Source organism: Nycticebus coucang, chromosome 12 (genome assembly GCF_027406575.1).
Source record: "Nycticebus coucang isolate mNycCou1 chromosome 12, mNycCou1.pri, whole genome shotgun sequence".
Lineage (NCBI taxonomy): Eukaryota > Metazoa > Chordata > Mammalia > Primates > Lorisidae > Nycticebus > Nycticebus coucang.
The window spans coordinates 59,832,242-59,849,353 of NC_069791.1; the positions used below are offsets into that span (position 1 = coordinate 59,832,242).

Genomic DNA, 17,112 nt, shown 5'->3' on the forward strand with positions numbered 1-17,112 from the left:
ATTAAAAAGGTCGTGGCATTAGGAAGGTTGAGAACCACTGCCTTATAAGAACACTGAGATGCTACAGCAGCAATTACTACTTTCAAGTATTTTGTGAGAACTTCATGTGAGATTATCACTGTGCTAAATGTTGTAGGAGATATCAAAGGAACAAAAGAACTCATTCCTACCTACCTGTCAGAAGAAAACGTAATAGACTCCTCAGCAAAAGTATGGCACACAACGAGTCAGGAAAAGTAAATTCCTTTTCTGCCTACCTTTTCCCCTTAGAAGACAAACTACCTTCCTGCCAGAGAGGAGGAAAGCAGGAGAGGGAGGGACATGGTGTTCTAAACCTTTTGCTTGATGGTGAGGCTTGAACAAAGCTCTAAATCTTAAAGTCCGAGTTTAGGTATCAGAAACTGTAAGGAAACCTATTTTCTTCATGTCTCCATTTTATGAACTATAAAATGAGAATAAAACCTGTCTGCTGTGCAGTTATCTAAAGATCTTTTTATGATCCAAGAATAAAAAGGGCTATAGAATTGCAAAGCTTTATTTATTACTGAGACTCAGCAGGGATTAATTCCCATACATACTCTTTTGGGCCTTAACAACTTGGCAAGGGCTCTTTTGACTCCTTCCAAGATTAAGCTCCTCCTCTCTGGGAACATAAAAATCAATCTGCTACATAGCTTGAAGAATCCTTATCACTACGCTCCTGAACATCCACTACGTATTGGTACAGGCTGAGAAAAGCCTTTACAATCTTCTGTGACCTTCCCCCTGCATGTTCCGCTGAATACAACCTCATGTTCATCTGGAAGCACAGGCAGGCACGTCCTGCAGCTTGCGTCCAAAAGAAATACCATGAGCTGGGAAAGATGAAGTGTTGCTGGAAATCTGGGCCATTTGTCGACTCTAAGAACAACCATCCTCTAGAAACTAGCTATAAATACCTTTAGAAATAATTTCCTTTCAAAGGACTGGGTGAAATGTGCCAACTGGATTTTTGCAAATGAAGGGTTTACTTTGGTGAAAAGACCATAATTACACCAACAGGCTCATTAACAGAGACGACACTGCCACCTGGTGGTCAGCATGCACTGTGCACACAGAGTTCTGCAACAGGGAAATTTCACACCGTGTTCAAAGACTAACCAGAGCTATGAATAAATAATTGGTTAAGATAAGCTCCAAGAAAAGCTTTTCTTACCGAGAAGCTTATTCTTCTAAAAATGGTCCCATACATGCAAAACAATTAATTAAGCTTGCGTGACCTGAGCAAAGGACATTTCTACCCTTCAATTCTTAGTACTGTGTGTACTAAAGGATGCGATTTTAAAAAACAAAAAAACAAAAAGAAAACCACTTGACTATATAAAAAAAGTCTGAAACATTTTACTTCATATTACACATACTTTTTTAAAAATGTGGAAACATTAAGGGTAACACCACTTGACAAAGAAGGAACCTGGTGCTGGAGTTCTAAAAAGCAACTTGAAAATCAATTGTAAAAGGATTTGTTTTCACATAGTCTTTTTCATGGCTGCTTGTGTCATGCTGAAGAGATAGGCTTCGTAGATTATATTTAAGAAGTTGTCGTCGTTCTGGAAAACAAAATGGAAAGACCCAAGGGAATGTAATTTGATTGGCAGAAACAAAGGGCTCCTCTGTCTTGGAGCTGAGGTGGCATTTGAATACTACAATGGTCATCTCTACTGTTTGATTACCAGCTGGTAGTTTTTAATTGCATGTGTGAATGTTAAATGGGATTGGAAGCAAGGCCAGACAGAGCTGCCGGTTTTCAGCGGTCTGTATGTGAAGCAGTAAGTGCTTGTTACATGCAGCACAGATGGGCCACCCTGCCACGTGGCAGCATGGAACAAGGTTTACTTGAGAAAGGCCTGGGTCTGCCGCATGAAGACACAGGACTCCAGCAGATGGACGAACTGGGAGGAAATGATCCAGGTCAGCGCTCTCAAAGTTTGGTTGAGAGATTGCGGTAGCTTTCACAAGCCCGCCCTCCAATTCACCCACAATGTCTCTACTGTTTTTGGCATTAATTTAGAATTTTACTTGCAACATGCTTCATCAGTATCTCATCAAAGACAGTATAATCCTTCCCGTGAGTTAGAGAAAGTTTCTGGCCCCAGCAAGTGGGCTTGAGTTAGGCTGGTCGTCTCTGAGCTCTTTGCCTAGCTGAGAGTGAGAGAGAGTCATAGTCCAACAAGCGGTTTTTTCTTTTTCTTTTTTTGAGACAGTCTCTCACTCTGTCACCTTGGCTAGAGTGCAGTGCTGTCATCATAGCTCACTGCTCAAGCAATCCTCCTGCCTCAGCCTCTTGAGTAGCTGGGACTATTGCCACCATGCCCAGCTAATTTTTCTATTTTTGTAGAGACAGAGTCTTGCTCTTGCTCAGGCTGGTCTCAAATTCGTGAGCTCAAGGGATCCTCCTACCTTGGCTTCCCAGAGTGCTAGGATTGCAGGTGTGAGCCACCACCCCCTGGCCTGGTTTTCTTGATTTTTAATTCTAGATACTTCTTTCCCACTCAAATTCTATAAAGTGTCAGTAATTCACCCACATTTCACATTCCTCCTTCACTCCTTCTGGGTACCCCACACACAGTTAGCATTATTCTCATGCAACAAAGAGAGTGATGCTATCCTCCCCCTTTCCCTGTAAAGTAGCCACAAAGTCCCTGTGCACGAGAATGAGTCTCAATGACAGGCTGAGTGACTGCTACTGTGCACCTAAAGATGACGTGTATAGGATGGGCAGAGCAAGATGCATAGAGAACTCTGCTTATTTACCAACTATGTGACCTCAGGACAGCTGCTCAGCTCAGTTTCCTTGTCTGTAGAAAAGGGAAAATAATAGAGCCGTGTACAAGGACTGAATGAGTTGATACATGTGCAGTACTCGAAACACTATTGTTGTCTCATTATTTCACAGACAGGTGAGACAAGTGGCTGATAAGAAGTCCTGTTACCAGGAATCCTGATAGTGAGGTTTCAAGTTTTTATTAAAATATGCCATTAGTAGCTACAGTCATCACTTGCTCCCTTACCTACATGCATGTGTTCAACAGTCTACCAGAATTCTCCACTCAGCCTTCAGCTGCTTGCCCAAGACTGCTCCGACCTCCACTGCCCCCTGGCAAGTTCTCTCGTCTGGGGTCTCTGCAGCACCCAGAGTCCTCTGAGTGACTGCTTAATCATCAGTGGATGCTTCCCTCTTTCCTGACAGGTGATAGGTTGGAGGTCTTATTCAGTCCTCTAAATTACAGAATCCTTGAAGAGTTGAGACACCCAAAGCTACAATCAGTATTCTACATATCATCTAGGAGCCATGAGGCTTTAGGGTGAGTTGTTAATGCCCCTTTTATTCTCAGGGAGTACTGATTAGGCACCACGTAGTTGAATCTTTATTTCATAGCTGCAACCAGCCTAGAAAGGCAGGAAGGCAGACGACGCGCCCCTCTCACCTGGATGAGGTACAGCAGTGCTTCCTGGAGCTGAAGTTTGGTGAGGGGGGTGCTGGTGGCCACAGAGGGCTGCAGGCTCTGCACAGGCAGGAAGAGGCTGCCAGAGGCCGCAGGTGCTTCTGGGCCTCCTGCAGGCAAGAGCCTGCCCTCCCGCTCCTTTGCTGGGGTGCAGGTGGACTGTGTGAACACCATGGGGGTCATGAGCAGAGAGGGAGCCGCTGTAGCAGAGATGTGCTGAGGCGAGCCAACCTGCTTAGAGCAAACACACACAGAGGGCAGGATAAAGGATGGCAGGACCAAGAGGCCCCTGGCTTACAGCATGGACATAGGGGAAAGCAAGTATTAAGAATCCACTGCTCCGCCAGGTAGGAAAACTTAAAGAGTGACTGATTCCTGTTCCACTCTCCATGTATCTCCTCTTGTCATTACCGAGCAGCTCTGGTGGCGTCTGCCAGGGTGACTGCTGCTCCGACCGCATACAAAGCCCAGCTTCTGTACAATGGCCTATGTTCACGCCTACTATTGTTATCTAGCAAGGTGCATTGGGACTGCTGGCCTTTCCGCAGGCCTAGCTGCCCGCTGTTCCGGCCTGAAGGCCCCACACCCTGTGTGCACTGCTGCCCTCACTTACCCCTTCTGTGTCCTGCCCCCTGCTCTGGCCTCCCTCACTTCCCACTGGGCAGGAGAGTGGTCTGGGGCTCCAGCCCTGGGGTCCTTTCCTGATAAGGTCTGCCTGCTGGCTCTCCAGGCTGTGCTGGTGGCAGCCCCTTGGGGCTGGCTGTGGCTCAGTGCTGCCAGGGTCTTGTCTATCTGGGTGAGTCTGTCTGACTCACTTGGCTAACAGACCCCCAAACCAAGTTTTCTAACAGCCTTTTCAGTTATACAAGTGACATTTTGAACCCTACCTGACTGACTCCTACAGCTTAAATTTGTTTCTAACTCAGGTAAGAAAAAGAATGTTATTTATCAGCTCCCTGATCACCCAGAAGAACTCCTGAAAGGGAGATATAAAGTCCAGCAATCTAGAAGTTGCTGTAATTTTATAATCACTCCTTTAGCATCTTTTTGAGCAAACATTAGCCTAGAGGAAAATAGGATGTTTGTTTCTTTTCACTTGTCCCTGTTTGACATTTCGAGGAGAGGTGCTGAGAACTGACGCTCCCAGAGGACTCACAGCACAAAGAGCACAGTGTGGGCTGACAGAATGTACACTCTCCTTACTTGGCTCTTGACATTTGTGAGTACTGAAAAGACAAAATAATTATACCTGCAAAAATTTAAGTCAGACTATTAACCCTAATTTTCTAATTCTAAACCATCAAAGAGAAAAAAAAGCAGAAATTTCTTAAAGAGGGTCAATATTGCATTAAAGTGAGGTAAGGGTTAGTTACAAATACTGTTCCCACAGCTAAAGGGACTCAGACTTGGGATGTTAATAAATAATAAATGATGACACTATAACTCAGGGTCTCACACATACAACGACTTATGGAACATGCTGAAGATCCCTGTTTTCAAAAAAGTGGAAGATTTCAAAGGAACTCTTAAAAGCTACAAAACAAAACATGACACAGAGACCAATAGTCTGTGTGATAAGTGGGGAGAACTTGCCAATTTTTAAACCCAATGCATTTGGAATGAATTTGCATCAATCCAAAGGGAAAACAATTCGGAATCCGGGCTCCAGCTGTTACACACAGGCACAGACGATCAACAGCTTGTGGTTTTCTCACTGTTCCAAGTTATTGATGGATGCCGAGAACCACCTTCTCTAAAGGACAGAATATTTCTAAAATATCACAATATTTCCCCTCTCTGGCAGTTTTGAGGGCGGGCATGGAGGTGGATAGCATTTACTTATCCCTCTCTGATTTTCATTAAGCTGCACGGACAATAGAGAGAGAAATAAAAACAGGCTGTACCTTTACGGAGTTAGCATGTTTTCTGTTTAGTTCAAAACCTACAGGACTGTGGGCTCTTCAGAGGCAGGGAGTCTGTCTCCATCATTATGTACCCACACACAGCACCATGCCTGACAGACAGATAATGCTCAAAAATATTACTTAATAAATGAATAAACAATAATTTACTATGGACTAAAAAAACAAGAAGTCAGATGTTTGGTACCCCAGAATGATTTCAAAGCAGACCAAGCTTCCATAGTCAAAGACTAGGGTATTTTCCTATGTCTATGCTGGTCTTTAGATACTATAACATTATGAAGATTTAACTCTAATAGTAAATTATCTCTCAAGGTGAGTGAGGGGGGGTCCCCAGACTGCTAAGCTAAGTGAAGATTCTCCTTCCAGGCAGGAAGTGAAGGCAGCTGAGAAGCACAGAGGGGGAGGTCTGTGATGATGGTCCATGGAGCACCAAAGTGGATTCTAAATTTCACTGCCTTATAGTTACAGCTTTTCTTTCTTTTCTGTCTCCTTCCAACTCCTGCTCCCAGTAGATATTTACCTGAAAAAGAGGAGCCTGCTTTTCTGTGCTGGATGTCTTGTTGATCCAGGATTCCAGGGGTTGCCCCGTTCTAGGGCTCTGAGCGACCACAGGAAACTTAGCTGCCAGGGCTGGGCGGCTAGACACATGCAGCTGCTGCTCCTGCTGCACGGCCTGGAGCTTCTGCAGCAACTCGTGAGGGGAGATCACTCCAGAACTGCTATTCTGACTGCCAGGGAGGGGGAGTGGTTGTATTGGGAGTGTGGCCTGTTCTTTCCCATGAGCCTGAAGTCCTATTGTCTGAGGCGGAAGGGAGCCATTGAAATAGACCACTGGTGGCTGAGCCAGACCCTTTCCTGAAGCCACAGGGGCAGCAGAAGTGGGAGCTCGGCTGCAGTTTGTTGCCCCTGGGGAATTATGAAGTTTTTCTAACAGGTTCTGAGTTCTGGAAGCATTTTGTGCACCATGAGAAATTCTAATGTTATGGGGAGATCCTGGCTGGACAGGTCCAGCAAAAACTTCCCCCGAAGAATGGGTACTGCCATTTTCACAGGGCTGGTGTTCAGGCAGCTCTGACAAGGGGTGCAGGTCTGAACTCCTGACCATGAGCTTCTGAATGGCTGGACACAGCTGCTTCTCCACGGGGGGTGAGCGTCTCTTGGGTTCTTCATAGTACAGGGAGCGTACAACCCCCTGCCTAACTGGAAGCTTTTCTTGCTGCTGCTGCTGCTGCTGCTGGAGGGACAGTGGAGGCTCCGCAGCTTCCTGACACACTGCTCTGTCCTGTTTCCCAAACAGAGCTGTTAAGGATAAGTGCTGGGGCTCAGGGTCTAAGATCTGTAAAAAATAAAGATATCTGAGCATGGGCCCACATAGTTTTATTATTAATATATGGGGTGGGGTATGAAACATAACTTACTAGTGATTTCTACAAAGGCTTGATTAGAGAAGATAAAAAACTTAATTATAAAAAAACTTTAAAATGTGAAACTTCTCTTTTAATATCAAATTTTTTATAGCATTCTCCCCCACCCCCCAAGATAGTTGTTATATTTTAGTCGCTATTGATTAATCCTTGAAGAGCTTGGGTTTCACAGTTGGGTACCACTGTGGTACCATGATAGACACTGGAAGGTAAGTAATCTCTTCAGTGGGCGTCTATCTAACCCTGCAGACCACAAGAAGATACTGAGAAACCAAAGGAATATGAGGACTTCAGAATTCCTGGGAGCTCTTCATGGAATTACAGAAACCTAGGGCTGGTAAGAAACTGAAGTTATTTAATCTAATTTGATCTTTTCAACTATATACTATATGAGACACGCAGAGTCTACCTTGCCCGACCGGATCTGAGGCTATGTCCTTCCTGCTGCATGGGACCTCGACCTCTTCCTGTGGCTTTCTGGATTACTGCACTAAAAAACATAAGCTTCCTTCTAAAGTCAACACATTCTAGTCTCTCTGTTAGAATATAATTAAGAAATTTCCACAAAAAGCAAATTATGAAAAGGAAGTTGAAAAAATTAGGAAAGCCTTCTTTTTTAAAAATTTAGTGAAAGACTTTCATTAGCTAGTCTTTATGCATTTTGGCTCCATGTTTATTTTCACAATTGATTTAAATTAATTCCTTCTGTTAAAAAAAAAAAAAAAGCTCTGCACCCGTAGCAGAGTGGTTATGGCGCCAGCCACATACACGAAGGGTGGCGGGTTCAAACCCGGCCCAGGCCAGATAAACAACGACAACTGCAACAAAATATAGCCGGGCTTTGTGGCGGGAGCTTGTGGTCCCAGCTACTTGGGAGGCTGAGGCAAGAGAATCGCTTCAGCCCAAGAGTTTGAGGTTGCTGTGAGCTGTGATGCCCAGGCACTCTACTGAGGGCGACATAAGTGAGACTCTGTGTCAAAAAACAAAAAAATCCAAAAAACCTCTTTAATTAAGAATAACCATGACAAGGGCTGGGCGCCATGGCTCATGCCTATAATCCTAGCACTCTGGGAGGCCAAGATGGGCAAAATGCTTGAGCTCAGGAGTTCAAGACCAGCCTGAGCAAGAGTGAGACCCTGTCTCTAAAAATAGCCAGGCATTGTGGTGGGTGCCTGTAGTCCCAGCTACTTGGGAGGCTGAGGCAAGACAATTACTTAGGTCTAAGGGTTTGAGATTGCTATGAGCTGTGATGCCACAGCCCTCTACCGAGGATGACAAAGTTAAGACTTGTCTCAAAACAAACAAACAAAAAACACCATGACAAAAAAATTAAAAAAGAATAACCATGATGAAATGACACAGCCACGTTATGTTTACAATCAACAACAGGACCTGCAGATTAGCAATTTTTGTCATTGCCATACTATTCTGAAAAATATATACTGATATAAAAGTTGCTATAATATTTATATTTTAGACTACAAATATAGCAACAAGGCATCAGGTCCAAGGAGGAATTCGTAACCACTGTTCAGACCCTGAGCTCTTGGGGAACAGGTACCTCACTCTATAGACACAGTGCTCAACACTGTCCCCAGTATTAAGGAGGAACTTAGAGATGTTAAACTCAATGTTGTGGCCTTGGTGATTTTTCTGTCAGTGGCCTTGGGGAAGCACCCACCAGTATTCCTTGGGGAATACTGGGTAATGTTCCTGTCACCTCACACAATGTTATTAGTTGTCTGTTGTCTTTTTAATAATACATTATCTTTTAAGGAGTTCAAGTCTACAGAGATTAGCACAGTATGTGGTATGTGGTAAATACCAAAAGTAAAAATTTTAACCCTTTTCTAGGAAGAGTAAGTTATTAATAATTAAAAAAACTTTCTAATCTGGAATGTCTCTTTCTTGGATTTGCTACAAAGCGTTCTTCAACAGCACCAGGCCCTCTCTTGATTACACTCTGGGTCAAAGTTCTTTACACATCTTACAGACACTAAATATAAAAAGCAGAAGACTCGTACCTGGCAGGGCTGAGGTATGCGCTGTTGCTGGTTTTCACTGGGTTTCACTGGAATTGGTTTGATGAGATTGGGGTTGTCATAGATGGCAGATGAACTGGCTATCTTTTTTGGCTCAGAACAGGTTTTACACTGAAATGGAAAAAAAAAAAAACTCACTTTATTTTTGGTATGAAATAAGCTTTAGTCTTTTTAAAAGAATATTCCTTCTTGCTTCTTATCTAATTGGTAGGTGGCTATTTTATAATACAGTTTCATGCACAAAGGAAAATCCCTTCAATTTTTCTTAAAGGAGCTATATTTGAGTATGAATGAAGTTCAAATGTAATTTTTGTAAAAGCACAATTCAGAGCTCTAAAATATTACCCACTACATCAGGCTGTAGGACCGAGAAGCTCTTAGATAATTGAAAGGCTATACATGTATACAGAGGGTAACCCCCAAAAGTATACACATGTTATAAAAAGAAAAACTATATTAAATTTGTAACACTCAAGTCATGTTTGACTTCTGCAATTACAAGAGATGTTCAACATGACTTGTAGTCATCTTTTGTTATCAGTATATATTGTGTATTACAATTTTAATATTTTTCCTTTCTTAAAACGTATATACATTTTTGGCACTTTCTGTATATGCTTAAGAAGTAATAATTTACAAACATATAGTCTAATGCTTTTCCATGATAAACAATTACAGGAACTATTCCTGAAATAACACATCTGGACTACAGTCGTGTTTCTTCCTTCTTTTAGCAATTGATTTAAAATTGGAGAGTTGCTGAGTACATTTCTTCAAAGCAACTAACCCTTTTTGGTCTACAAACCAAAAAATAAAGCTGACTTAAACCACTGATTTTAAAATCGCTAACACCATCTTTATTTAATAAATGACTTCTTGTATAAACAGAATAATTCAAATCTGAGTGTTGTGAACCACTTACTACAAATTAGAATTTCATAGAGAAAGAGACAAGAGATAAGCCTCATCATTTCAAACACTGACTCATTATCATACATTAATCTAACCAACCATGCAATTGCTAACACAGGAGGATTCATAACAAAAAGGGCATAGCAATGATGTTGGTGTCTATTTTGCTAACACACCAAATGAAACAATATACAAATGCTACCTTCTAAGATGTAGACTCTCTAGCATTGTTCGTTTCAACTGTTCAGTCAAGGCCTCTGGCCAGAAAATACTTCATACCAACCCTGACATGGATGTGCTATAAACACAATTTCATCCCTCAGGAACCCAAGGTTACCAAGGTGTTTTACCGGTATTGGGGTATTCTCTAATTCAAAGATTTAGGGGTATAGAGCCTGTTACTACTGTGTGCACTTAGGTTTGTAAGATTAACCCATACAAAAGACTAATTATTTCCTTTCAAGTATTGTCAGTAATTTTGGATATTTGGCACAAGCATTAGGTGGGACATGAAATCAGTTTATAAGTCATATAGTATTATTTCCGATTCTTAGGTGAATGATGGTGCTCACTGGTATGGCTGTATGGAGCACTGGCCTGGCTTTCCCAACCAAAACAAGAACACAGCCTAAGATACAGCCTTTACAAACTGTACCATGAAAAACCTTTAACTGCCACTTGCTGTTTAAAAGAAAGTGGATGCGTACGTTCACTGAAAGACCCATTTTGTACTTTTTTGTTTTTTATGTTCAAGAACACTGAATTTTAAGCAAACACAAGTGATTTTTCCCACCTTCCTTCTGCTCACATCCATGTGGGCCAGGAGGTGGCTTTGTCTCTTGACATGCACAACTCCCAGACGGCTTTCACTAACTCAAACCTATCTCTAGACACTGTTTCCTCTGTCACTACAGCTGTCTATCTGCCTACATACGAGGCTTTGCTTTTTTTTTTTTATTGTGCAGTTATCACGGTATTGCTACCTTTTTCTTGCAAAAGGAGATATGAAATAAACAGGAATGGTGCATTTGACAATACACGATGAGTAAATATGCTTCATATCACATAGATCCATCAACGTTGTAATATGGTTTTAATCAATATACTTTTTAAGAGCCCTGAAAAATATTTGCCCAGTGCCTCTTATCTTTAAGGGTGGCCTTGCCTCCCTTGCTATATTTATATCTTGCCATTACCCTTTCATTTTAGCAATCCCAAATTGTTTATTCTATGCTTTAACCCACAGTATCCTCCTTTTGACAAACTCTTACTCATCATTTAAGACTCAGTTCAGGCCTAACCTGAGGCCTCAACTTTTCAGAATCACTTTTCCATTCTCTGTTTTGATCCCTGTCAGATTTCCATGATTTCTCCTGCCATTGTACAGCCAAGGTTTATTGTGAGGAAATTGTAGGAGGACACAGACTCTCCATCTTCCCTGATGCCTTCCAGGGCTAAGCATAGGGAAACTCATGAGCAGCACAGTTCTGATGTTCCATCAAGTTCCTTCTTGCAATATTTTTATTTAGGGTAGGTGGAGTTTCCAGTGGGTAAAAATGATGGTTGAAGGTTTCAAGCTTCTGGAAAGGTGAGGGATAATTTCCTTACTTCTCATGAACAAAAGGTTATCAGTGAATTATCACAGCAGTCATTAAAGGCAGAGCTCTCTCCAATTGTTAAAAGCACAGACAGCCTGAGCATGGTTATGTAGCTGGTTGCACCATGTCATGGGAGACAAAATACAGGGAGAATGATTATAGGAACACAACCCTATGGGAAGCAAGTCCCAGGATCCAGCCTCCAATCTAAGATCAAGAAGCTTCCAGGAGTCTGTTCTTCTGTTGGGATAAGGGTATTTTCTTATTGCCTTTACCTGGATCTTGCTTCGGGGGGGGAGGTCTGACTTCAAAAGGCCTGATTTCCTGCACCATCCCAGATGCCTGAGTCTCTTGACCATCACTGAACAAAGCTCCATTACTTTCCCTCATTCCTAAAGTACCGATGTAAAATCCTTCTTTCATCCTTAGGCCCTGATTACCTTCAATTACAGGGAGGATTTTAGGATCTCTCCAGCTTACCATGAATTGCAAAATTCGCTACAGCATTTTTTGTTTATGTGTGTATTTGTTTTGGTCTTGATACTCTAAGCTCTTGATACTCTTGATACATTTTATAGCCCTGATACAGAATTCACTGTTGGAGTTCTTCCCTCTGGACACTTAGCTGTAGCAGTTCTCCCCTTCCCATTGGTACTTAGTCATAAGTTAGTCTTGTGAGGCTAAGACACTGTCTGTTGACCATACTCTTATTTTAAGAAATGTTGCAGTTCTCCATGGGGACAGTCATCTCCCTGACTAGGTGGCTGGGTCCTGTGGGCTTTCACTCGACATAGCATTTCTCAGCCTCTGAGGACTGAAATCCTGGCATTATGTCAACAGCAAGTTTGAACCATGATTCAAAGTTCTTTTCTCTGTCCTCTGGCTTAGTTCTTCATAAGAACTTCTTTAGTTTCTGCTGCACAGCAGTCTGTCACTGAGTGAGTGCATGGTGTTCCCCAGATTTCATCCTATTGCTTGATGACTCACAGCTTGTCATGAGGGTCAAAATGTTTCTTCCATAGTCCATGAAAGTAATCAAGAATACATAGAGAAATGTCTGTGAACTGTTTCGGTGTTCTTGGACTTGGCACTCAGTTGAACTGCCTTGGGGAGAGCTTGAGCAGGAGTGTGGAGAACTTTGGGCATTGTCTGGGGCCCCAGACTGAGCCACTGAGCTGGGCGCAGGAAGCCATTGTGAAAGAACTCCAAAGCTTTGCTTTTATGTAAAAATTGCTCCCTCTTATCAAATTGCTCAGAATTAATCATCCACCCCAATAGTCTGTAGCTCATTTTCTGTTTAATCTTCTATACTGCTCCCAACTCAAATATCTTTAAAATACTTGGGAAAAAACATAGTTTAAAAAAAAAAATGAGTAATAGGGCAGTGCCTGTGGCTCAGTGGGTAGGGCGCTGGCCCCATGTGCAGAGGGTGGCAGGTTCCAACCCGGCCCTGGCCAAAAACTGCAACAAAAAAAAGGCCAGGCATTGTGGCAGGTGCTTGTAGTCCTGGCTACTTGGGAGGCTGAGGCAAGAGAATTGCCTGGGCCCAGGAGTTGGAGGTTGCTGTGAGCTGTGACACCACTGCACTCTACCGAGGGCAATAAAATGAGACTCTGTCTCTCAAAAAAAAAAAAAAAAAGAGTAACAGATTCTTCATAGAGAACCTGAGGCAATTCTTTAAAACTGCAAAAGTTATGTCACATAACCCCATTTTTATCACACACAAACACACATTCCCACACATATGTATCTATGCCATGAGGATAGTCTGAAAGAAAATTAAAATTACAAATAGTGGCTATACTCTTTATATTTTGAATTTTCTCATTCAATAGCAAAAGATAAAATTTCTTTTTCTTTTTTTTATTGTTGGGGATTCATTGAGGGTACAAGAAACCAGGTTACATCGATTCTATTTGTTGATTTGTATTTTAAGAGGGTAAAGTCCCTCTTAAAAGACAAAATTTCTATAACTTCAAAAGTAAGTGCCAACTATATCCATGAAGAAACCATTAATTCTTGTCTTGAGCCACAAAACACAAACTAGTCCACTTCTGAATACTCCAAGTTTAACTGAAGCTTACAGATCATTTATGGCCCTGGTTTTTTTCTTACTGAACTTTGGTTATTTTATTGTTCATCTGCACCTCAACTAGAAACTGCACAGGGATAAGGTAAAAAGAGATGAAGTGCAAATTAACACCACTGCTGCTTTAAAGCAGATTCATAGAAAGTTATTTCTCAGGGGAGAATGCATATATTATTTGCTAAACTAAGGTTTCAAATTATTAACTTTCTGTCAAAAGTTATATCTGGTGTCACTAGACTTCACTTACCAATATCACATACTAATAGCTCAATTTTTTTCCTACTTTTACTTCTTGGGATTTTCATAAATTTGGGAATTCTAGAGAAACTTAAATATGAGACTTAAAGCTGTAAAACTACTAGAGCTGCAGTTCTCAGCTTGTGGGTCATGACCCACAGGAACTGTATTAAAGGGCTGCGGCATTAGGAAAGTTGAGAACCACTGTACTAGTGGAAATCTAGGGGAAAAGCTCCATGGCATTGGTGTGGGCAAAGACAATCAACAAAAACAAATGGGATTATATCAAACTAAAAAGTTTCTGCACAGCAAAGGAAACAACAGAGTGAAGAGATGAACTATGAAATGGAAGAAAATATTATAACTGTACATCATGCATCTAATAACTGCACATCTCATATCTGAAATATATAGGCAACTCAAATTCATATTGTCAATAGGAATCAATATATTGTCATATGTAAGTCAATAATTAGAAAACATCCTGATTTAAAAATAGGCAAAGACCTGAATAAACCTTTTTCAAAAGAAGACATGCAAATGGCCAACGGGTATATGAAAAAAATACTCAACATCACTAATAATCAGGAAAATGCAAATTAAAACCACATGATAATCACCTCAAACTTGGTTCAATGTCTTATACCAAAAGGTGAAACATTAAGTGCTAGTGAGGATGTAGAAAAAATGGAATCTTTGTACCTTGTTAGTGGGAATATAAATTGGCACAGCCATTATGGAAAATAGTATGGAGGTTCCTCAGAAAATTGAAAATAGAATTACCATGTGATACAGCAATCCAACTACTGGGTATATATCCAAAGGAAATGAGATCCTTTGGGTTTCCAATCCAGGGATGCCATTTGGCTTTAAAAAGGAAATCATTGTAACAACACAGATGAACCTAGAAAACATTATGTTAAGCAAAATAAACCAGGCACAGAAAGGCAAATACTACATAATCTCACCTATATGTGGAAACCAAAAAAGTCAAACTCATCAGAGCAGAGAGCAGAATGCTGGTTGTCAGGGGCTTGGGAAGGGGAGAAGATTGAGAAGAAATGGACCAAAGGATAAAAAATTCCAGTTAGATAGGAGCAATCAGTTTTAAGTGGTCTAGTGTGGGAGGGAGGCAAGATGGCCAACTGAAGCCAGCTTTCAGCAGACTCCCTTCCAGAGGGAGGAATAATAGCCAGAAATAACCCAATAAAGTGGAAGATTGGGAGCTGAGCTGAGAGATAGGATCAATAGGTTTGCATCACCCCTGCTGTGCCAAACTGGGACTCCAAGGAAACAAATTTCAGGTTCAAAACCCATCCCAAAGAGAACGAGAATCCTTCCCCTCCCCCCACCCCACTCCTAGGAGAGCAGCTTCAGGTGAGTAGAAAACAGAGGACCTTTTGTTTCACCAAAGGTGAGACACCAACTGAGGGCTGGGACTCCCTCCACAGAAAGATGCTGCTACAAGCCCAGGCAGCCTCCTGCCTGGGCCAAAAGTTGTCTAATATTCTCCCTACCTTCCTGAACTCCCAAACCACCCCTTCCCCCTCTCCTGGCAGTCTGGAAGACTACCCCCTACAAAATCTGGAGTGTTTGGCAGATTTTTGCTAGGGCAGGGGCATCTCATGAACTGTGGGACAGTTGCATTGAAATTATAACTTTAATAGAGGCGGGGAGTCACAGGGGGAGAGAGATTTGCCCCATGTTGGATAGAGCATTGCTTGGGTCCAGCGCTACTAACCACCGGGAACTATGGTCTGGTGGACACCTCTGCTACCGTGACCTGCGACCCCAGCTGGTGACTCCACCCTTCAGCTCCCTGCCCAGCTCCTGAGACCTGGGCCCACAGCTGGGGACTATTGCCCAGCTCCTGTGACCCAAGGTCCCAAGACCAGCTACTCTACCCTCCGGCTTCCTGCCCAGCTCCTGTGGCTGAAGCTGGGGGGTCAGTGGCTCTGCCCTCCGGTTCCCCACCAGGCTTCTGTGACTCTTGTGGCCAGTGGCAACACCCTCCAACTCCCCTTGGCTCCTGCAACCAGCACACAGCAGTACTCCAGACGGCAGGGCCACCCCGGACAGCCGCAGCGTCACTCTTGACAGTGGTGACAGCTCCACAGTTCCTCCCACTGGGGTCAAATTGAGCTGCCAGTGGACCCCTGCTGCCTAGATGCTGAAGACTTTTGAACTCTCCCTCTGATTGGTGTTTGTGCTGACCGGGACAATTGGTTTAGAACTCTTGACCTGGGGGACTCACCCGGGGACCCACCAAGATTGTACCTTGGTTGTGTTGTTGTGGCGTGTGGGATTCTCCCCTTTTAGTTGTTGCCTGTGGGGAGGGGTGGGGTGTCTTAGCTGCTTATATAACTCCACAGCTGAGATTTCAGCCCAAAGCCACTGATTCACTAGGATTGGACAGAGATTAGCTGAATACTGATCAGTGCCTTCTAGCCCCACCACACCAAGCAGGTGTCCAGAGTTTCAGGCAGTAGTTCTGAACGGGACCTTTGTAAAGCTGTAAGGGAAAAGCCACAATCACCAGTCCCAGTTCCTTGGTAAAGGGATGGTTAATTACAACTCCAGGAACCCTCAATTCAATTTCACCTTGGCAGCTTCTCTAGCCAAACAGTGAAAAATAATCATGGGGCAGAATAATAAATAACCAGTGGAAAAACTCTGATAACATGAATAATCAGAGTAGATCAACTCCCCCAAGAAATGACAAAGGAGACACACAGAAGATCCCATTCATAAACAAATGGCTGAAATGTCAGAAATCGAATTCAGAATTTGGATTGCAAATAAGATTAAAAGAATAGAGATAAAGATGGAATTAGAAATTCAAGGAACAATTCAAAAGCTGTCTCAAGAATTCAAAGACAAAATCACCAAAGATTTTGACACATTGAGGCAAGAACTTGCAGCCTTCAAAGATCTGAGAAATACAGTAGAATCCCTCAGTAACAGAATGGAGCAGGCAGAAGAAAGGATCTCTGACACTGAAGACAAAGATTTTAAATGTTCCTAAACATTCAAAGAGGAGGAGAAGTGGAGAGCAAAAACAGATCATTCCCTGAGAGAACTGTGGGACCACACCAAAAGAGCAAACATTCGCCTCATAGGAATCCCTGAAGGAGAAAAGGATGACCCAAAAGGCACGGATACTCTACTCCAAGAGATCGAGGAGAACTTCCCAAACATGGCAAGATATACTGAAATTCAGATAGTGGACAGTTTTAGAACCCCAGCATGACCAAACCCAAATAAAGCATCTTCTAGACACATTGTAATTAACTTCATCAAAGTTAATATGAAGGGGTAAATCCTGCCAGCAGTCAGATGTAAGAAAATCATAACCTACAAGGGGAAGAACATTAGAATGACTGCAGATCTTTCTGCTGAA

General features: G+C 42.5%; 1 protein-coding gene across 4 annotated transcripts in view; it reads right to left on the bottom strand.

Moving 5' to 3' along the window:
• Nucleotides 1-1,361: 1,361 nt before the first annotated feature.
• The window catches only part of DCP1B (decapping mRNA 1B), a 67,767-nt gene continuing 52,016 nt past the window's right edge, over nt 1,362-17,112 (bottom strand). For 3 of the 4 annotated variants that reach the window (XM_053556877.1, XM_053556879.1, XM_053556880.1), the window contains 4 exons: nt 8,859-8,987; nt 5,931-6,746; nt 3,468-3,719; nt 1,362-1,589 (listed from right to left, as the gene is read on the bottom strand). In XM_053556877.1, the coding sequence (XP_053412852.1) occupies nt 1,509-1,589; nt 3,468-3,719; nt 5,931-6,746; nt 8,859-8,987 (1,278 nt within the window). In that variant the 3' untranslated portion in view covers nt 1,362-1,508. The remainder of the gene's footprint in view (nt 1,590-3,467; nt 3,720-5,930; nt 6,747-8,858; nt 8,988-17,112) is intronic. The other variant, XM_053556878.1, reaches the window with a different exon arrangement.